The sequence below is a fragment of the Mugil cephalus genome, chromosome 2, assembly GCF_022458985.1.
Source record: "Mugil cephalus isolate CIBA_MC_2020 chromosome 2, CIBA_Mcephalus_1.1, whole genome shotgun sequence".
Classification (NCBI taxonomy): Eukaryota; Metazoa; Chordata; class Actinopteri; order Mugiliformes; family Mugilidae; genus Mugil; species Mugil cephalus.
Genome location: NC_061771.1, coordinates 3,613,817 through 3,636,025, shown reverse-complemented (window position 1 = coordinate 3,636,025; position 22,209 = coordinate 3,613,817). Strand labels below are relative to the sequence as shown.

The 22,209-nt window shown below is 40.9% G+C and overlaps 3 protein-coding genes and 1 non-coding gene across 5 annotated transcripts in view; 2 read left to right on the top strand and 2 right to left on the bottom strand.

Annotated features, from left to right (window-relative positions):
- Positions 1–1,119: 1,119 nt before the first annotated feature.
- On the bottom strand, positions 1,120–7,722 carry LOC125004272 (UPF0450 protein C17orf58 homolog). Its single transcript, XM_047578768.1, has 5 exons — positions 5,916–7,722; positions 4,606–5,262; positions 3,791–3,877; positions 3,124–3,315; positions 1,120–2,663 (listed from the first exon to the last, which is right to left on the bottom strand). Exons 1-5 carry the CDS (start codon positions 5,986–5,988, stop codon positions 2,476–2,478), a joined length of 1,197 nt encoding a protein of 398 aa, XP_047434724.1. The 5' UTR covers positions 5,989–7,722; the 3' UTR covers positions 1,120–2,475.
- Positions 7,723–8,391: 669 nt separating this feature from the next.
- Positions 8,392–8,464, bottom strand: trnar-ccg. Its single transcript has one exon. It is a non-coding gene; the product is annotated as a tRNA-Arg (tRNA).
- Positions 8,465–8,770: 306 nt separating this feature from the next.
- On the top strand, positions 8,771–16,188 carry LOC125004686 (importin subunit alpha-1-like). Its single transcript, XM_047579511.1, has 11 exons — positions 8,771–8,850; positions 9,162–9,274; positions 9,372–9,512; positions 10,027–10,115; positions 12,195–12,463; positions 12,555–12,649; positions 13,432–13,695; positions 13,792–14,025; positions 14,316–14,498; positions 15,348–15,497; positions 15,937–16,188. The coding sequence occupies exons 2-11, from the start codon at positions 9,209–9,211 to the stop codon at positions 16,024–16,026; spliced, it is 1,581 nt and encodes a 526-aa protein (XP_047435467.1). The 5' UTR covers positions 8,771–8,850; positions 9,162–9,208; the 3' UTR covers positions 16,027–16,188.
- Positions 16,189–18,155: 1,967 nt separating this feature from the next.
- The window catches only part of LOC125003825 (E3 ubiquitin-protein ligase SMURF2-like), a 46,357-nt gene continuing 42,303 nt past the window's right edge, over positions 18,156–22,209 (top strand). The window contains exon 1 of one of the 2 annotated variants that reach the window (XM_047578038.1): positions 18,156–18,580. In XM_047578038.1, coding sequence (XP_047433994.1) covers positions 18,529–18,580 — 52 coding nt within the window. In that variant the 5' untranslated portion in view covers positions 18,156–18,528. The remainder of the gene's footprint in view (positions 18,581–22,209) is intronic. The other variant, XM_047578037.1, reaches the window with a different exon arrangement.

Sequence of the window (22,209 nt, the reverse complement as noted above, 5' to 3'; positions counted from 1 at the left end):
TGGCGTGTAAACCTTTTCAACCAGTGGCTAAACTTGTGACTTGGCTGCCGTGATCTACAGGTTCCCCTGTTCTCCTGATACTGGATGTGGTTACAAGTACAACAGAACAGAATAAGAGGGGTACTCGCCAAAATCTTTTTAACTTCCCAAAACCTCCAGTTCAGCCAGTTGCCCGCAGTGATTAAGAAATTACATGATAGAGACTACAATACATACCAAATACTTAACAACATGTATGAATAAATAACACTTGCATATAATGCACTTTCTACCCTGATATGGCCTACATAGTGTTTTTTTTTTAAGCTTGCCTCATCATCATAGTAGCACATAGTGTATACCATGTACTAATTACCTACTAATACCAAGTTGAGACCAGATCAGTAGAATCAGGGGTGCCCAACTGCCTGTTATCTGTAGGTTAAATGAAAAGGTGAGGGACAGGGTCATGACCCCAATTCAAACACAACTATTCCTATGATCAAATTACCAAGAAGACATATTCATCCACCTCCATCCTTGATCTTCCACTTTCACCCTCACACCCATGTCCCTCACCACCCTCTCTTTAACCCCCTCCCCCCTCGAAACCACTAAACGGTTCCAGAGACTTGCACCGACGCTGAGAGCACCACAGATGACCACAAGCCCGCCAAGTCGTTTTGGGAGCTATCACACAGGAAGCAACTCAGAGATATTCCCACCTTCCCCCCTCTTTCTCTCCCTCCTCCTCCTTTACATCCTCTGTGATGAGGAATGTCCCCCCACTGCGATAGTAGCCACAAATGTGGAGCAGGCTCCTGTTTCCTGCCCGTGTGCATCTGTTCCCTCCAGCACTGATCCCAGATAGAGGCTTCATCGAGCCTGGGAACTGACTTGAGTTGACAGACGTGCAGAGGGGGAGAAAAGAGGCTCAGCCCTGACTGCTTCAACATCCAAGTTCCCAAGTCAGTGTCTCTTCCTGGAGGCCAGGTCGAGACCGTGGTCGTTCAACTCTAATTAGGGCGTCTCACTTTAGTGGCTCTTTCTCATGCAGCCAGTGGGAATGATAACAAGGATCAGTGAGTGTGATTGGATGGTTGTTTAAAGGATAAAGAAATTCCTCAAAGTGCCATTGAGTACAAAACAAATACACTTTTTTTATTGAGTTCATGTTTAGTAAAGCAATGGAAGCGTTCAGTGCAAACCTTTCCCCTTTCATAAGAAGCATGAGCTCAGGGTCGTGCTACAATCAAGCCAGGGATTTTCGATTAAATAATAAGCAATCCCTTTAGGAAGAAAGACCCAACACCCCCTCTATTTCTTCAGTTCCCTGCCTCTATCATTTTACATAACCATCCTTATTCTTCGTCCACCTCCTCCCTTTGTCTTTGATTCTGCCTACATACTTCAGTATAGCTTCTGAGCATCCCAGAGGAGTAAGTGTTTTGTGTGTCAGCAAGAAAAAAAAAAGGGCGAGCTGTGACGGAGCCGCTTCTTTTCACTCATATGTCCAGGTGTGTTGGGGATCAGATTTCTGTGATTAAATTTATGGCTTTGTTCCAACAAAACCACAACTCCTCCTCCTCATTCGGCAAGGCCCCTTCTGATGTCCTGAACTACTCAGGCCGACATGTCATCATAGACACATAATTAAAGTTAGAAAAATACCCTCCTGATACGTCCCTCCTCCGTCATCTCCTTCTTTCTATTCTTCATCCTCCACTGGGATATTGCTGCTATTTTGTAGGCCCTTAATTCCCTGCCTTAATATTGCATTTCCTGCTCACAAATATCAGCCACTCTAACATTATGCAATGGACTGTTACAACACAATTCTGTTTAGTGCAATACAAAAGTTTGCTTTCACATGATCTTAGAAGCATCTGTGACTAATTTAAGCAATGAGTACAACTTAAACATTTCGAATTTGTACAATTGCATCATGGTTTTAATTAAATTAACATAATGACTGTTTTTTTTTTAAATGAAGAAAATAAACACTGTCTTGTTTCAAATGCACAAAAAAGGAAAGAAAAATAAATATTCTGATCATCTAAGTTAATTTAGTGACAAAATGAATTTCAGATGAGCCAAATTTCCCTTTAAAAGTTGAGCCGGTTAATTTCTCATGAACCAGTCATGAATGAATGAGGAGTTAGAGTGGAGAAGCTATTTTGAGAAATAACAGTGGCCCTAAGGGACGCTCGTCTGGGAAGTTAGATGTCCCAGACGTTACAGCGAAAAATCCATTTAACTGAAGCTGCTGGCGTTTTCTGTCAAAGAGACCACAAGTCAGTACTTTGGGAACTAATTGGTAAAAAGTAAAAAAAAAAAAAAAAGATTAGACAGTATTATAATACACCATAGCAGTCCATGTGAAAGTAAATCCGTGCCTTTTTCTTTTGCCGCACACAATACTGAGGGGTTAGCTAAGATCAGTTCAGCTGCATTGTCTCTTCCCCTGCAGTAGGGGGCGATAGTGACGTCTCTGGTTCACCTACACCTGGAGCGTGTGGCCTCCAGAGCTTTCTGGTGTCTCCGCTTGTTGTACCTCTTGACGTAGTTGCTGCTGCGTAGGAGGCCGTCCCCAGGTTTCAGTCTGCCACCCAGCAGGTTCAGGAGGTCGGTGGGAAGATGGCGTCTCCGGTGGTAGATCTGACCCATGACAATGTATCTGGTCCCTTGGGAACAAACAGAGGGAAAGTTGAGGCAACAGGGAAAAAAAGTGCAAAGTCAATGAAATGTCGTGTTTGCTCTAAACAAACAGTTGTTAGCGCTTTTGCTGATCTCAGGAAACTGGAATTCCCACATCCCACAAAGGGATACTTTGGTGTGAACTTGTCATGCAGTTCTGAATTTATGTGTCTTGAGGATTGCACTTACGTAGAATATCAGTTACCAAACTCTACGAATCCCTTAATTTATAACTTTAATCTTAAAAGTGATCTCCTGGTCATCAATGATAAACAGCTAAAAGACACTGCAAAGATGAATCACAACGCAGTTCATACACGTTTTAACCAACATTAAAAAAGCCAACTACAACAGCTCAATGGAAGTCAGACATTTTTAATCTTTCACAACACCAAACAGGGTTTCTGGGACAGTTTGAGGGCAGCTCTTTTGTCTTTGAAGGCTCACCGAGTTTGATATCTGGGCAGGGCTTGCTGCACTTGTAGGTGTCCAGGACCAGGAGGCGCACTTTGAAGAAGAAGCTGTCTGGGGTCACGTACAGACGGCTCATCTTGTAGAAGCCGTCGCTGCTGACCATCAGCGTGATGAGCCGTATTCCTTTACGCACCACGTCAATGTCATGGACAACCCCGTTGACAGCTAGGTCAGACGGACAGAAACAAAGGATGTTAATACCCAGCTTAGATTATATAGGGGATTTTATAAATTGATGGTTTGAGGTGGCCGATCATTCTGAAGCAGTGATTAGCTTAGCTTTGCAGAAACAAACAATTAGCCTGACTCTGTCTAAAGCAGCACCTTTAAAAAAGCTTACTGTTATGTCTGGTCTGTTTAGTTTGAGGTCAAGTCTAAAAATGGCACATGTGGTGCATGTACCTTTGGAAAGAGCCAAGCTAGTTAGACCCACGTTTCATGCAATAGCTATTAGTTTGTAAAAATAATGCTTTGAAGGAGCAGATAGTCATTGATTTGTTAATGACTAGTTACATACAGCAAGTATGTAGGCATCAGTACCATCAAACCGATTGAAAACAATCTTCCATGACTGCTCAGAGCTTCTTAAACCTTCCCCGCATCTGACAAAGTCAGTCTTTGTCTCACACTGGGTACATACCAAACTCACTGTAGCAGTAATACTCTCTCTCCTCCTTCTCCTTCCTGCACTCACTCATGCAGAAGGCGTCATGCGTAAAATCGGACTCTGCAGAGAAGACGACAAAAAGAAACAATCATAATAATAAACGAGTAAAGGGATGAGAGGAGAAGAGAGTGGCTGTCATTCAGGCCTCATTAGGAGGGTTGTCATTATGAAACCCAGGCGTCACGTTGCCCAGCAGCAGACTGGAGGAGGTGGATGTGTCATGGGATCACTATCTAACACCCTCACTTGCTTTCGCATTTAGTTCATAGTGAACTGCACACGGACACACTGACAGCCACATTTGAGGTTAGAATTAGTGGCAAGGGATGTTAATTAGTCGCCAAACCAAGAAACCGACGCTCTCATTATAGCTGTGTGTGTCTGTGGCATTGTGCATGAGGTTACTGGTATTTGCACAAGTCTAACCTGATATATAAGTGTGACTTTGTACTAAGTATTACATAAATCAAATTTTACGTGAAATAAATCCAGATGCAACTTGTTTTTTTATCATATAACAAATGCAAAAATGATATATTATGTAGTTATCAGTCACTGTTATTGTGGAATATAATATTTTGAAGGTCATTAAACTCCAAATATTACTGTCTATAAATTCTGTGATGTGAAGCATCAAAGACTTCCCCAGCTGGCTCCCATTACTTGAATCATGTGAAATATATAATCCCAGAGAGGGAGTCATGTTCAAAGATACCGTCAGAAGACGACAGCCGTGATAACAAAGCAGGTCAGATTTAAAGGTCAGGGAACAACAGATCCTTCCATACCTCGCCTCAAGAGGTCAAAGTGGTAAAGCAGGCTGGAGGAGTGGCGGTTGAAGATGACCGACGGGCGGCTGTTGTTCCGGGCGGATGTGCTGATACCAGACTGATAGAGGCTGGACTTCCCAGGCCGGTTCTCCTCTGGGTCCAGCCGTCGGTTGGGGGGATCTCTACGCGGGGAAGCAGCCGTTTGCTGCGGCTGATTCTGACTTTGTGTGTGGGGTGGAGCTCTGGGTCTGGAGTTGGGGTGTCCCTCTGGCTCGCTCTGCTGAGGTGGGCTGATGTTGACCTGGGTGTCCTGATTGGTCTTCTGCACCGAGCGGTTTGTGGCAGCACCTGAAGCCGCTGTCAGCTGCGTTTTGGGAAGCAGACCAGCAGCCTCTCCTCTGGTTTTCTCACTGTTGTGCTCCACCAGACGGTCACTCTTGGGGCCCTTTTTGCTCTTGGGGCTGTGGTGGCGAGGGATGGGGGCCAGGTCGCTGTGCTTGGGCCACACAGCAGAGGGAAGAGGGTGGAGGTTAAATTTGGACTCGCTGGTCTTGCTGCTTTTCTCCAGGAGCTCGTTGATGGGCAGGGAGGGCTCCTTAACCAGCACCCTGCTCTGGTTGCTCGGAGCTGGATCCGCAAAGCTGCTTGGACCCTTTTCAATTAGGGTGTACAGCTCTACAGTTGAAAGAAAGGCTGCACGTTAGTGACACATTCTGACATTTACTCCTCTTACAGAGGAAAACGAGTTTGTTTAGTTCAGCACTGAACATAACTTAACTTTGAACTTGCTCTAGCATTATGAGGACGAGATTAATGCTGATTGTTCTTTAAATGAAGGTTTATCAGTAACTTTTAGCACAACTTATTCTTATATAAAATTCTATATAAAAAATATAACATATATATATAAAAAAGTTCTTGTGATAAAAGTTACTGATAAACCTTCAGCTGTGAGTATGATATGTGTTTCATATGTGTCTAATATATGTAACATTATACATATATAGTTTTATAAATTAGCCACACATAACAATTAAGACATGTTGTGAACCATAAGTAACCTTATATGTTGGCATGTAATATTTTCTTGTATGAATACAAATTAAATCACAATTGCAACCCGTTTATATTTTTTGCATCATTTTCAGGGATCTCATGATTACTTCATTGACTGGATTCGTGGCTACAGACTTCGCTGTTTCTTGTAAATGTTGTAAAAAAAAAAAAGGCAGCAATTAAAAAAAAAAATGAAAATGGTGCTGTAGGTTTAGAAAAACATCAAATGTCCTTTCAAATTATTATAGGCTAATTAAAATAAATTCACTTACCATTAACACCATGCTCCTCTGTGTTGTAAAGGGGAAACACTAGAAACAGAAGGATCAGAGTAATCCCAGTCATCCTGGATGCTCAGCGTGGACACACTTTGAGGTCTGCTGCAGGGCTCGGAGTCCTGGGAGTTTTATAGGAGTGCTCAGGAAGGACATGGGGTGGTGGGACGTCCCAAATACAGAAATAAACATTTTGACATCACACTCCTCTCATTCATAAGTAGGCTCTAAATAAACTTGCAGATTTTCTTGCTATATCTCACAGAAAATGTGGATATTATCTGTGGTACAAAGTAGAAACAAAGAAGGATTTTTATTAAAAAAGGAACCCACCTTGTAGTGATAAGTAGTAGTGGTAAATATTTAGAATCTTTTGTAGAGGTGGTTTATTTGTTTGGCCATGTAGGGGCTTAAAACCTTTTTTTTTTTTTTTTTTTTTAAAGCATAAATTACTCACCTAGGAACAAAGTGCCATTGAATTTCTGTTAAACTTTAACGCTGTTAACGTTGTTTAAAGAAACATGTGTCGTTACTGCCATCTGGCGGCCATAAAGACGGAACTACAGAAAAAAATAGTCAAATTAGCATCATTAAAGACAGTACTGCTTCCGGAAATTACTTTCAAAATAAATGAAATATTCTCTAATTATGCTATCCTGAAGTTCTTCGTTCTAACAGTTTGACACCTGCAATGTGCCGACACGTTTACTGGTTGATTCAACAGTAGGTATAAATTGAATGCTGCGTTATTTGTAATCTTAGCTATCTTTATTCAAAATTATTATCTTACTGACACGAGATAAATATCAAATCCACTAAGCAAATATTTGATGACGTGATCCGATATTACATCATGTTCACTGCCCTCCGGTGGTAAAAATGGAGGACTGCAGCACAATATTTCCCCTTTTATTGTGAAACCCTAGAAATACACTGCAAAACACTGCTGCGTTGTTTACATAGAAGCGAATGGTATTCAATTGTACAGGTTTGTAAAATATAATCATTTAGGAAGGATTGACAGACTGAATTGTGTGCTGCAATACACCATTGTGACCACTGGAAGGCAGCGAAGGTTGTCGCTTCATTTTAGCATCGACAGCTTGATGCGAGTTGAGCGAGCAATCTGTGCCAGCCATGGTGTGCCTATGAATGCAAGTCTCTGGTTTTAACTCTATCCCCATTCTTGAAGGATAGAATTTCCGCCTACCTTGAGTTAAAGCCTTGAGTTGACTGTTGGCTGTATTTAATCATGAGTCTTGAGTCACTCCTATCTGCTGAGGAAGGAACTTCTTCACAGCTCTGCAAAGTATAATCAGCGAACATGATGGCACGTTTTCATTTTCAAGGCCTTTGTGTTGCTATCTATCGGACTGGACTAGTGATGACTATCAGTATTATGTTTCAATTGTGTGTGTGTGTGTTTCCGAAAAATACACCTGAAAGGTTGCCCGCTGCCTGACTTGTTTTTCCTGTGCCTCGAACCAATCAAAAAAATTTTTTGGACTTTTTGTGACTTTTTTGACTTTTTGTGACTTTTTTTTAAATTATTTTTATTTTTTATTTTTTATTATTTCTTTGGCTGTGTTGCTGGTCTTTAGCTGTGGCGTTCGGCGGAGTGACCGTTGTGTGGTGTGTTCCTGCTATCTAGCACTAGCGCTGTCCATGTCCGCTGAGCTGGGGGTCCTGGGGATGCCAAGCCGGAGTTGGCGGTGGAGGAGCGTGAAGGGGTCTAAATAAACGGGTCGGGTCGTCTGTCCCCGTCTGTCCTCAAGGGGATCGTGAGGTCTTCGGCAGCCGCATCGATGGACTGTATGCGCTTGATGGGACTCACAGGGAGTGTGTCATGAGAAGTACTTTGAAGATCTGGTTTATAGGACCGCAGTTCATCTGTGCCCGGATGTGTTGTGTTTTATGTGCAACAAGTTACGTGACAAAGTAATTTCCCTCGTGGATCATTAAAATCTGTCTAAGTGTACTACTATTATTATTATTATTATTATTATTATTATTATTATTATTATTTGCAATTTTATGGATTGTGCAACACATTACAACGCCCTTTCTCGGATGTCTTACATGTTTACAAATTTATCAAAATATGCAGATCAATGGATATTCAATCATATAAACACCTATAGATACTGTTGCAGACTTTTTCAGTTAGACATTTTGACTTGTGTTATACTTACACAGTTACCTGTGTGTGGCTGCCCTTAATTATGGAATATGTGGTTTGATGCTAAATTTTCGGCAAAATGACCCTAGTTTCCATTGATAATTGAGATTCAAATCAAAAATAAATTTTCAAACTAGTTAATAGGATTAATGAACGGTGTTATACACATTATGACATAGAAATGATGGGTACGTACCGTTCGTACTACATGTGCTGTTGGATGCAGCTTTAAGCACCCTGCTCAGATCGTCAATGAATTTTATGAAATCCGAACCCAGAAAAGGAAGCTAAATGCGACCCAGATGGGACTCGAACCCACAATCCCCAGCTCCGGAGGCTGATGCCTTATCCATTAGGCCACTGGGTCATTACGTAGTAAGATATAAAAAAATGGATTTATCCAGTTACTGTATCATTGAGACGTGATATTTGGGTGTTTATTGACGCATGGAAGGCTTAGTGGACATTTAAGTGTACAAAGTATTTCTCACATACGATTGAATGGGTTATCTTAGACAATGGATTCGTTGACAATGAGGACCAGCAACAGCACAAACTAAAAGCTACTTACTCTCGCGATACTGACAGCGGTTGCTTTTGACAACGGGTTTGTTGTCTGATGCGTTTTTTTTAAGGGCGGGCATTAGGCGGTTCTCATGGTCAGTTGACCAATCAAGTTTAAGAAAAAACAGGGCGGTATTTACACGACGTCACGCTCTTTGTAAAAAAAAAAAAAGTCAAGAAAGCTGAAAGGTAAGCACGTTGCGTATGAGCTTAAATCAAATGTTTCTTTTAAACAAATGAGTCGTTATTATAACAGCTTATGTACAAGGGTTGTTTAGTAATTGATTGAATAATTTTTGTATTCACGAGTTTTGGCGGGGTTGTGGTATTTCCTTACGAGACAGGGTCCGTGTGAGATGGGCCACATGGTGTTAGATAACCGGCTTCAAGACAGCCGTTCAGTTAGCTAGCCCACCGTCTGCTAACAAGCTAAGACAGAGTTAACCGGAGGGGGAACTGAACTCAGCCGTTGAACCGACTGTTTCATCCTCGTTGAACAGGCGGTTTCCAGTAACAGTAGCGGAATCGATTGTCTTAACGGTCAGGAATGTCAGCTGGCAACGACAACGGAGATCGCCTCAACCAGTTCAAAAACAAAGGGAAGGATGCCAATGTAAGCTTTGCCACGAACAGCCTGCTTTAATAAATTAATCCAGTGAGCTTAAGCTGTAACGTTACTAAATGATCTTGATGGATTTCTGTATCTCCAGGAGCTCAGGCGTAGGAGAGCGGAAGTCAACGTGGAGCTCCGAAAAGCAAAAAAAGATGATCAGATCCTGAAACGGAGAAACGTTCAAAGCCTTGTTGACGATCCGATTTCACCTCTTCAAGAAAAAGATCCCAATGCACAGGTATGTAGAAGCTAGCGATTTATTTCTTCCGCGTACTCTGAAGTTGGCTGATTAATTTGACAGAGAAGGTAAACAGGGCGTACCTGAAATACGCCTGTTTTTAGTGCTTGAAACATTTTGCATGTAAATAATGTTTGCACCAATGAGATAAAGCCTGCTCGACTTGAGCGTTTTAAGCCGGTGTAAAAGCAGGTAAGCCGTGCCTATACGCCCACATTGACCAAAGGTTATTGCAAATCTCGGCGCCAATTTAAGTATAGCCTGCTGATTAGAAATCTTACCCTCAATCTTAATTTCTCACCGTGTCTTGCAAGTTTGAATTGGAATCCAGGAATATTATCCCGATGAACAGGTGTCCTCGTTTTCTTTAAACTATTGATCTGCATTGCCCTGATCCTGTAACTCTGACCTAAACATATTTCAAGCACGTTCCACTGAATGTCAGGGTTATTTTTAAACACTATTTGACCCCGGTTTACTCAGCAGTAATCCTCTCCTGTTTCTGCTTCCACAGCCTCATCAGCACTGGTCTGTAGAGGAGATTGTAGGAGGTATAAGCAGCCAGAATGTAGACTTCCAACTGCAGGCTACGCAAGCAGCAAGGTAAAGTCATTTTAAAAAATGTGGAATGGTTTTTAAATGTGTTTAATATATATTGACTTTCATATAATACTTTATTTATCCTGCATTAGTCACTTTAAGTTGAGATGGATACTGCAGTGGTGTGAAAAAGTAGACCAAGACAACACAAAATGCAGTTTGTGACTTAATCTACTTGACCCTGTATTTCCCCCTCCTGTCAAAACATCTCATCTCATCTCATCTTCCGTACCGCTTAGTCCTCACTAGGGTCGCAGGGGTTGCTAGAGCCTATCCCAGCTGGTGAGAGGCAGGGTACACGCCAGCCTATCACATAGACAAACATCCATTCGCACTCACACACACCAATTTAGAGTCACCAGTCAGCCTAACGAGCATGTCTTTGGAGGTGGGAGGAAACCAGAGTACCCGGAGAAAACCCACGCGGACACAGGGAGAACATGCAAACTCCACCCAGAAAGGCCCGAGCTGGCCTTGAACCCAGATTTTCTCGCTGGGAGGTACTGAGCCACTGTGCCGCCCTCCTGTCAAAACATAACTTCACTAATTTATCTAGGCGCTGCCACACCTGTTCTCAATCAAGAAATCACTTAAACAAGAGCTGCCTGACAAAGTGAAATAGACCAAAAGATCCCCAAAAGCTACACATCATGCTGAGGTCCAAAGAAATTCAGAAACAAAAGAGAAAGAATGTAACTGAGATGAGTCTGGAAAAAGTTATGAAGTCATTTCTAAAGATTTGGAACTCCAGTGAACCACAGTGGTGAAAACATGGAACAGTGGTGAACCTTCACAAGAGTGGCCGGCCGACCAAGATTACCCCAAGAGAACAGTGATAACTCATCCAGGAGGTCACAAAAGACCCCACAACAACAACCAAAGAACTGCAGACCTCACTTGCCACAGTTAAGGTCAGTGTTCATGACTCCACCATCAGAAAAAGACTGGGCTCAAGTGACCTCCTGGCAGAATTCAAGACCAAAACCACTGCTGAGCTAAAAGAACATAAAGACTCATCTCAGTTTTGCCAGAAAACATCTTGATGATCCCCAAAACCTTTGGGAAAACACTCTGACTCACGAGACGAACGTTGAAGTTTTTGGAAAGTGTGTGTCCCAATACATCTTTTGTAAACACACATTTCAGAAAAAGAACATCATACCTAGAGTAAAATCTGGTAGTGGTAGTGTGATGTTCTGGGACTGTTTTGCTGCTTCAGGACCTGGAAGACTTGCTGTGATAAATTGAACTATGAATTCTGCTGTCTACCAGAAAATCCTGAAGGAGAATATCTGAAAGAAAGCTGAAGAGAATTTTGGTTCTGCAGCAGGACATCGATCCCAAACACACCAGGAAGTCCACCTCTGAATGGATGTGGAAAACCTAAATGAAGACTTTGGATCACCCTTTGTATCACCCTAGTCAAAGTCCTGACCTGAATCCTATTGAGATGCTGTGGCATCTTTAAAAAGGAGGTTAATGCTGGAAAATCCTCCAATGTGGCTGAATTACAACAATTCTGTAAAGATATTTGGGATTAAATTCCTCCACAGCTCTGTAAAAAAGACTCATTGCAAGTTATTGCAAACGCTTGATTGCAGTTGTTGCTGCTAAGGGTGGCCCAACCAGTTGTTAGGTTTAGGGGGCAGTCACTTTTTCACACAGGGCCATGTTTGGATTTTGTTTTGCATTAATAATAACAACCTTCATTTAAAAACTGCATTTTGTGTTTTCTTGTGTTATCTTTTGACTAATATTTAAATTAGTTAGATGAACTGAAACACAAGTGTGAAAAACATGCAAAAAAAAAAAGAAATCAGGAAGGGGGGCAGCAGCTTTTCACACCACTGTATATAATCTTTACACAAAACATTCTGTACAGGTTTGTATGGAAGATTTGCATCTCCCACACACTACAGCACAGCAACAAAAACAATAATATTTTTGTTATTAATATGTTTTTGCTTCATGTATATATTTTGTGCCTCAATATATTGTAACAGAAGTAGTAAAAGTAATGTGGTTGTAGAGAAACGGTACAGTACTGTCATTAACTAGTCTCCTGTGTTGTGTTCTGTACAGAAAACTCCTGTCCAGGGAAAAGCACCCACCCATTGACAAAATCATTGCTGCTGGCCTCATCCCAAAGTTTGTTAGTTTTCTGGCGTTGTCTGAATGCCCGCCCATCCAGTTTGAGGCTGCCTGGGCCCTGACAAACATCGCCTCAGGTACCTCAGACCAGACCTCTGCTGTAGTGGAAGGAGGGGCCATTCCAGCCTTTATAAACCTGGTGACATCACCCCATCAGCACATCAGCGAGCAAGCTATTTGGGCCCTGGGGAACATCGCAGGTACTGTTAATTAGGGTTGGTGTTAATTAAACTAAGTTCATTTTTGTGTATTTATTTTTTGTCTGTAAATTCCCTTTCTCTCTAAACTTAGGTGATGGATCCAATTACAGAGACCTAGTTATCAAACATGGTGGTCTCCATCCACTCCTAGCCTTGCTAGCAACCCCTGACCTGTCTGTGTTTCCTGTGAGTACCTATCAAATATTGTGGTTCTGTTAGATTCATGTCAGTGCAACCATGTTATATTTGCATATCCAGAAGCAAACAATATCAGACAGTATCTTGACCTAGCATAGAAAGACCTTACAGTAAAATGACTTTTCTGTTGACAAGATTTGTTGCATTTATTCATTGTCATAACATGAACTTTCATTTTATTTTATTTATATTTTATTTATGACCAAGGTTTTCTTTTATGACATTTTAAAAAAGAATACAGTTAACAATTTTAACATATTGGTGTGGAACGGATATTTTATTTTCAACTAGTAATTGTAGCGAGATGTGATAAGCCGCCTACGTCAGCTTTTCTTACTGTACAAAATCTTTGGTGTTGCATTGTTTTCTTTAGGGTTGATTTTCTTTTTGTCATGACGGTTAGTTGTTTATATAATATATATATAGTAAAGACCAGACCCAAGGCCATCTCTCAGTAAGTGTAGTAATAGTTTAGCAACAAATGTCTACAGGGCATTTGCATAAGGCGTGAAGTGATTTATTCTTGTTGAAAACACTCCCAAGTTTTTAATGTTGTGCGCTTTTAACAACCTTAAAGTTGTTTTATTTGGAAATGCTGATTTTTATTTATTTATTTGAAAAACCTATTCTATTTGGAGAAAGATTTGATTTATAGAGTTAAACATGGCTCAATTCAATTTTAGTGAATTCTACCTATCAACAACTATTATTTTGTAGCCGTTTGTTCTAAAATAACCTCTGACTCTCAACCTCCCAACTCACTGTACCAGTCTGGCTACCTTCGTAACGTCACCTGGACACTTTCCAACCTGTGTCGGAACAAGAACCCCGCCCCTCCTCTACCTGCGGTGCAGCAGCTGCTTCCTGCCCTGGTGCACCTCCTCCACCACGATGACAGGGAAGTCCTGGCTGACACCTGCTGGGCTGTTTCCTATCTGACTGATGGCACCAATGAGAGAATAGAGGTGGTGGTGCAAGCTGGCCTGGTGCCCCGTCTAGTTCAGCTCCTGGCTTGTGGAGAGCTCTCCATTATGGTATGTGATGCAGATATATGTATAAATAGACCTGGTGTATCTTATAAATGAATGACTGTCATCATAATCATTATCTTTCTCTCCCTCACCTCCTAGACTCCAGCTCTGCGGTCGCTTGGCAACATTGTGACTGGGACAGATGAGCAGACCCAGTCTGTGCTAAATGCAGGTGCTCTGGCAATGTTCCCAAACCTGCTACGCCACCACAAGCCCAACATCCAGAAAGAAGCAGCCTGGACAATTTCCAACATCACTGCTGGCAAAGAAACCCAGATTCAGGAAGTCATCAATGCAGGCCTGATTCCCATACTGGTGGAGGTCCTCCAGCAGGTCAGATACTAAGAGGAGATGGAAAATATAGCAGGCTTGTGGGAATTCTACTGATAGATTTCATTGATATAAACCCATATATACATTTTTCTCATCTTTGAGGAATAGACGGCTACAAAGCAGCACCGGAGCTCCAAATCAGTTTTCTGTGACCAAAGTTTTGGGCAACTGCTCCAGCAGCACTCTTGATGCATTAGGACTCTGTATTGTCTGATCAAATGAAAAGAACATCAGGCATTTCTATTATATTACTCTGTTGTTCTGGCTTAAACCCTATGTTTTCTCTTTAGGGAGACTACAAAACCCAGAAGGAGGCAGCGTGGGCTGTCACCAATTATACAAGTGGTGGAACAGTGGAGCAAGTGGCCTACCTGGTTCAGTGCAATGTGCTAGAGCCTCTGCTCAGTCTACTGACAGTCAAAGATGGAAAGATGATCTTGGTCATCCTGGATGCAATCTACAATATTTTACATGTATGTTACCAGTTAATCATAAAATCACAGTCCCAGTTTTGACCTTGTCACTACCTTTTTGACTGGCACCCATTGTCCATTGAGCGTATTTTGTAAATCAACATTCATCAAATTCAGACAAAGTATAGGTAATCTGTCAGAGAAAATTATACAGTATCAGCATTGTTGTATTGCAGCCATAAAAGCAGAATTATATGCACATTCCTTTCACTGAATAGACCCCTAATGGACAGAAAGAGAACTTTCACAATAACGAAAAATCACGAAGTATTAAAGAATATTAAATTCTTATACACATTACAAGTCCAGGTTCTTTTCTGTAACGTATTTGGACATACCATGACTTGGACGACTGAGAACCTTCAAAGACAGCACAATTCACACAAACTGTGATGATGAGGGATAAGCAGTTAGTTTATGATATCTATCAAGAACTGATAAATAATGTAAATTTGAAGTAAATTGGAAAATCATGCAAAGACACTCCCTGGGTAAGTTTGAATACGTAAAAGAAATGCCTAGTTTTACACCTTTTGCAGGTGAAGTTATAAACACTATCATTCAAACTACTTTTTGGTGTCTTTGCCTTGAAATGAATGAATCACAGTAATGTTACTGACTACAAGAAAAAATAGCATTGAGGCGTAACCTTACATGCTCTTCTGCCAGCAGCAGAAAACATTTGTTTTCAGTTGTTTGAAAGGAGATGTGGATCTTTACAGAATTATCACTTGGTCACATTGCTTAATTGATGGACATTTTAGTATTAAAAATGATTACATGTTCATCTGTGGTTGGAGAAAAAAAGGTTAGTAATGTGTATTTTTTTTTTTTATGATTTCCACACAGATGGCATACAAAACAGGGGACATTGAGAAATTGTGTCTAATGATTGAGGAGCTGGGTGGTTTGGACAAGATCGAGGCACTGCAATCCCATGACAATGAAGCAGTGTACAAGTCCTCTCTCAACATCATTGACAAATTCTTTTCTGAGGAGGTAAGTGTTGTTCATGACAAGGGTCGGATAACTTTGAGAAACGGTTGAGATGACAACAATCAGCACCAGTAATGAAAGCATTCATATGAAATCGTACTAGCTTTGGATTCATTTAAGTAGTTTAGAGTTATTTTTCCTTTTTATCTGTTAGTCTTTGCTACACTTACTTTGCTTACCAGATATGTTTATATTCTAAAATTTGTAATTCATAAACAAACTAAAATTTCATATTTACAATTGTTTAGATTTGTTTATGAAGCCCAGTGACTTCTGTAGTTTCAATAAATCTGCAAAAAAAATATTTATTTTTATTTTTTATGTTTTCACTTTATGGATTATTGGATATAGTTCACTATACATATTGTGACAATCTCCCAAACAAATCATTGTTTGGTCAATGCTCTAATGCTTCTCTCTTCCTGGCCCTCCTATCTTTCAGAATGAAGATGATCAGTCTGTCGTTCCTGAGGCTGGTGGAGACTGCTATACCTTCCAGTTTTCCAATGACCAAAGTACTTTCCAGTTTTAACACGTTGAATATGTTACTTGTAACATAAAAGAGTATCCTTATCTTGTGGGAGATTTTTTTTTGTATTATTTTTTAGACATTTATACTTTGTACATGACAGTACAAAAACAAAATATGGTTGTTTCACAGAAATATTTGTAAATAAATTTTATCCATACTTAACATATGTTGTTATGGTGATGTTTCATATATAAGCCAGCTGAATATGCTTATTTTATTCAGTACCCATGAATAACCAGTTGGTGTCCATGGCACCACTAGGTGGCACTGAGCTTATTCTCTTCTACTTGCGAGTCTACAAGAACCATGTGTCTGCAACAATTGTACTATTTAATGAATAAAATCTGTGTTCCCTGCCTTCAAAGTATATTACCAGAATCAGAGACTCACTCTAGATTTGTGTTTAAGCAGTATCCATTATCAGGGGAAAAGACATCATGGTTTTTTATGGCTTGTTGGTTGAATGTAGTAGACCAAACCTGCACAATTTAAATGAAGGTTTTGTTGTATGTGGTTCTGCACACAGGATGGTAAAGTAAACATTAAATGAACACAAAAGATAGCAAATTAAATACAGCAGTAATTATACGTTTGTGGTCTACTGGGAGCAGGCTTGGTTGTATAGCTTCACAGCGGCAGGAAGGAAGGACCTGCAGTAATGCCCCTTCACACAGTGCAGGTGCAGTAGTTGAGTTGCTGAAGACGCTGCCCCATGCTGTTATAGTGCCATTAAAGAGGGTGGGACTGTTTTCCATCAGCAATGACGGATTTTCTTTTATCCTCTGATCACCCACCACCATCACATCTTCAGGAGGACAACCCAGAACAAAGTCTGTTCAGTCTCTTTTTGTCTGTTGCTGAGATGCTGCTGCTCCCGCAGACCGCTCCGTAGAAGATGGCTGATTCAACCACAGAGCTATAAAAATAAATAAATAAATAAAACTCAACAAAACTCAACCTTCATGAGTGCTCCCTGCACTCTAAAGGACCTAGTGCTCTGGCCTCTCTCATAAAGAGCCCCAGTGGGGTCAGTGGAGTCCAGTTTTTTGTGCAGGTGAACATCAGGGTACTTGTGAAAATACACTATTTCTATGTCTATTCCCTGGATCTTCACCAGTGTATGCCTGCAGAAATTCACCACCAGCTCCTTGGTTTTACCCATGTTCAGCTTGAGGTAATTTTCTTAGCACCAGTACAAAGTCTTGGATGAGTTCTCTATGTTCTCCCTCTTCTCCATTCTGGATGAAGCCTCTCACACATTGACTAGTTCATGGATCCACCATCAGTAGAGCAGTGAGCAATCATGCATGACAGAGAGGCAAGGACAAAACCATTGCTATTCAAAAATAACATTTCTGCCCTTCTACAGTTTCCCAAACATCGTGTGGACAAACCCTCTGATGATTGCGGAGTCATCTGAGAATTTCTGCAGAGGTGTCTAAAGTCAGTCAGCAGTGTAGTTGGAGAAGAGGAAGGGACCCAGGACAGTTCCCTGAGGGGCTCCTGTCAGATGTCCACATCAGATAAACAGTCCTGTGTCCTCACATCCTGTGCTCTGTTGGTCAGGTAGTCTAATATCCAGGATGTCTGCCTGCATGCACCAGCTTGTCCCTCAGTATGACAGGCTGGATGGTGTTGAAAGCACTAGAGAAATAAAAGAATATTCTTACAGTGCTCCCAACCTTCTCCAGGTGAGAGCGAGCTCTTTCCAGTAGGTAGATTATGCTGCCATCCACTTCAATGCTGGGCTGGTAGGCAAACTGAAGGAGGTCCATCGATAAACTCACCAAAAACTGCAGATGGGTAAGGACCAGCCTCTATGGTGTCTTCATCAGGCTACCAGTCTGTAGCTGTTCAAATCTTTGGGGTGTGGAATCATAGGCACAGATATCAACACAGGATGTTTTCCATACATCCTGTGTTGTTTTCCGTGTACATATATATATATATATATATTTATATATATATATATATATATATATATATATATATATATATATAATATATATATATATATATATATGCCTGTAATATTATTATGACAAATTTCTATTCTTTAATATTATTAGGTTTATTTTGAAAGATTGGAGCGGATGCGTCGCTGTGTTTTCCCTCCCTGACCTGTCTGTCTGCCTGCAGTAGCTCTGTCTTTACCATCATCGCGAACAACTTCAGGCAGCACGGACGGAGCAGACGCCAGCCTGGATGGAGGACCACCCGGTTACTTGATTTCTTCAATACTGGTTACACGCGGCATGATCGGCTTTTGGGGATGTAGTTGTTTGTTTTTTGCGGAAAAGGGGACTCACGCGGAGAGTGCTCTTCCAGCGATGTAATTAGGATATGTTGCATGCACAGTCAGCGTGATTTGCTATGGTGATACTACAAGCTAAGTCCAAGCTAGCCGAGGGATTGTTTTGGGAGATAACGATTTAAAAATCTCATACACATGAATTAGGCACCTTTTTGGAGAATTTTCATCAAGCTGGAACACAAAGGGGGATGTCTAACCAAGGAGTTAGGAGAAATGGCCCAGTGAAGCTGCGGTTGACAGGTAAGCGAATTTAAACACCCCCTGAAGCCGCTCGAAAACATTAGCAAGTTAGTAGACGTTGGCTAGCATGCTAACCAACGCAGCCGTACACTGGCGTGTCTGTGTTCGCGTGTAAGATAAAAATCTAATATTCTGTCACGCGTGTTGTATATCGCTCTAAATTGATTTAAAACGGACTGAATTTAACTCACGCTATCGCGCCGAGCAGCGCCGAAAGCGACCAACGAGCCTTGCTCGTTAGCAAACATTAGCTGTGACAACAATATTGATGTTGCGCTGGCTGGTTAGAAATAGGTCAGCATGATATGGATAAGTCTTTGCCAGTTTCCGCCTATGTCAATGAGCAAGTAGTAAAAAAAAAAAAAAAATAGATAGCAAGTAGTAAAAAAAATTAAATAAAAACTGTGTGTATATATATATATATATATGTTTATATATATATATATTAGGTATAGATGTATGACTGAGAAAATAAAATAAACTCTAAACTTGAAATTGCTAGCTGGTAAATACATGAATGTACAATATTTTAAAGCAGCTGTGTAGTAATGCAGTGGTATTTAAGTCCAGCTAAGGCTCAGAGTTGAGCAGACGGATGGAATGAGGATAAAAAGTCTTCTTGAGCCTCTCAGACTTTGTCCTCTGACAGGGAAATGCCGGCCTGATGTCAGCAGGGACAAGAAAAGAAAAAACATGTACAAAAACTGTACTTTTTTTACTTTGTTTGTTGTTTCTGAATTGTTTCTAAGCGCATGCCAGCAGTATATCACCCTTCCCAGTGGTCTTCACCTCTTTTGGAAGGCACACAGTGTGGTGTGGCAGCATATGCAAGAGATGTCTGTCGACTATGTGATGCGGCTTAACACAGCCTTTCAATGACAGAGAGTGTATTTTCTAACTTGTCATTTTCTTAAAAGCAGCATTGCTGATTTATTTGAGATGGTATTAGTACATTTTTATCTGTAGCCTACATGGATGGATTTATGCAATAACCACATTTCTAACATTTGCTATTGCAAAAACTTCCTTTTAACAATGACTGCGTCTTCATTTTCTTATTAGGTCGTATTTGTTTTATTGGCTGCTAACAGTGCTATCTGACTTTAAATTACCACAGCACCACATATAAGCAGGATCTGCGCTAACATTACCTTTGATAGTCTACATTATATCTCAGCTATAGTCAAAGCAGTGTACTACTATGGGTCAGCAACTTCTTAATTCACCTAGAATGATGAGAGTAATACTATAAAGAGAACTCAATACTCAGAAATCTACACAGTTACCCTGCCTGTTGGTCTTTTTTCCCCTCCATATGGGGAATGGTTTTTAATGGGCTGAAGTGGTCTTCAGACGGAATCCCAGGAATGTGAAACCTCAGAGAGAGTCTTTCCCGATCATAGACTCATTCTGTGTCTGTCCTTCACTGGGGAATATGGTGTGTGTGTTATGAAGACAAATTGGGGCTCATATGATATTTAGAATGACCAGAGTCTTTGCTCAGACAGTTTATGGTCAGTGATGCAAAGTCTCCTTTTAATTTTGTGCATTTATTGCACAGAATACTTGTATGTAGTTGTGGCTACACTTGATTTATATGTGTGAGGCTGTGTACATTTAGACCTAACACTCCACCAGTCCGGTTTTAGTCTGTCTCCTCTGTGGTCTAATAGTGGATGATTTTATGAATTGATTTTGGATCTTAAAACCAAGCTGTAATGAAGTCTGTAGCCTGATTTGTTTCCCAGTGTTCATTCCTGCAGACCAACCAAATACCAGTAAAATAATGCCTTTCTATCAGACATGGGCTTCCAATTAAAATTCTGTCACATACTTCTGAATTTCTCAATTCCTTAATGTTTTCTGGCTTGTTTAATATCTGTTTATTAAGTTCAGAACTTCAGACTGTTGTCTTTATATGGCCATAGATCCCTGCAGTAACACTTTAAACTCTAAACATCGGCAGGGTACTGTTATCATTAAAGCTTATGTCTGTATCCATCTGAGGAAAGTTGCCCCTGCAGATGATGTGTCATGTTTGTTTTTATTTTTCTACTTCGACCACTACTCTGTACTTTATTTATAATACTGCACAGATGTAAGTTTTATTTTAAAACAAAAATTTCAGTATTGATGACGGTGATGCAAACTGAAGCTCAGCTTAATCCAGTTTTTGTTATGTCTGTGTTTCTCACAGCAAGACATATTTGAACTGGTTTTGATTTTGAAATTCTCTTCCACTAAAGGGAAACTTGGTCTAGATATGAGTCAGAGGCAGCTAAATTTGAAATGCGTGGTTAATGATTGTCACTTTCACTGGGATCCCCCCTGTCAAAGCTTTGGATTAGGATTTGTGTAGGGTGAGTTTAGACACAGCAGGATTTTGGATTTTTACTGCATTTATCTCTAGTGTAGTCATCCTACACTGCATTTAAATGGTAACCTCTTGCTTCTCACGGAGGCTTTACTGCATCTGCTCTTCAGTTTTATCTAGGACGATGTTTCTTTGATGCTTCAGTTAATATAAAAGACTAAAGAAAAGTAAAACAACCTACTTTGACATTGCTGGTAGATCGTGTGTCATTGTGCCTCCACAGAGCTTGCTGCCAAACTTGTAATAGGGAGCAATCTATGATTTTCGAGAGCTGTCATTCCTAACACTGCAGGGGGCAGACAACGTTCTAGTACTCTACCCCACCCCCTGTCTCTGGCATAATGTATGTTTGTGTGTGATTTACTGAAACACTTCATTTTCCCTTACTTTCCTTCGCTGGACGGAACCTGCAGTTTCTCCAATGTGAATGACATGACTTTTACAGTGGGATGAATCACCTTACCCTTTTTCAAATATGTCCCCTTGGCTGGATACTACGAGGAAGGGAGACTGTCTCTCTGATCCATTTCCTCATTAACCTCCAGATGGGATGCAGAAAGCAGGGAACAACTGGAAGAATCATTCTTCCTGTTCTGTGTGAGCATGTGATACTTAGGCAAGCAAGAAAACCTGCATATGTATTTTTCATCTGCTATCATGCTTGGTGTGTGTGTCCCTTCTCTAACATTTGTGGAAACTGATGCTAGGGGAAAACCCAGGAAGCTGGTGATTAAGATAAAGATCCAGCGTTCGTTCCAGACCCAGCATTGCCACCAGGGCAGAGTGCATTTCAGGGAAGCTATTGGAGACAACTGTCTCTGCATTCACTGTCAGCCCTTAGAAAATACTTGTGTCACGTGTGTCAGTTGTATGTGCACGCGTGTCTTTTTGCTCTCAAACAGAGCACAGAGTTGAGCTTCCACAGGATGTACTGTCAGCACATGTTGCTGAGCTAAATTAGGCATCTCAGCTTCCTAAAATTTTAGGAATGAATGTTACAAAGACAATGCACTGTGAAGTTCCTTCTTATGAGTTTGCAAGATATATGAACAAACCTTGCCCACGTTAGAATGTTGAGAGAGTAATTAATGAAGAGGCAAAGCAGCCTGAAATGGGAAGAAATGAAAATCATTTGCATTTGGCTGGAAGCTGATGACGTCATGGTAGTCGTATTGATTAACATGTTGGACACTGCTGGTAGTGTGAGAGCTTACACAATGCATGCATTGGTGGAGTCACGTATTTTGTTAGGTCA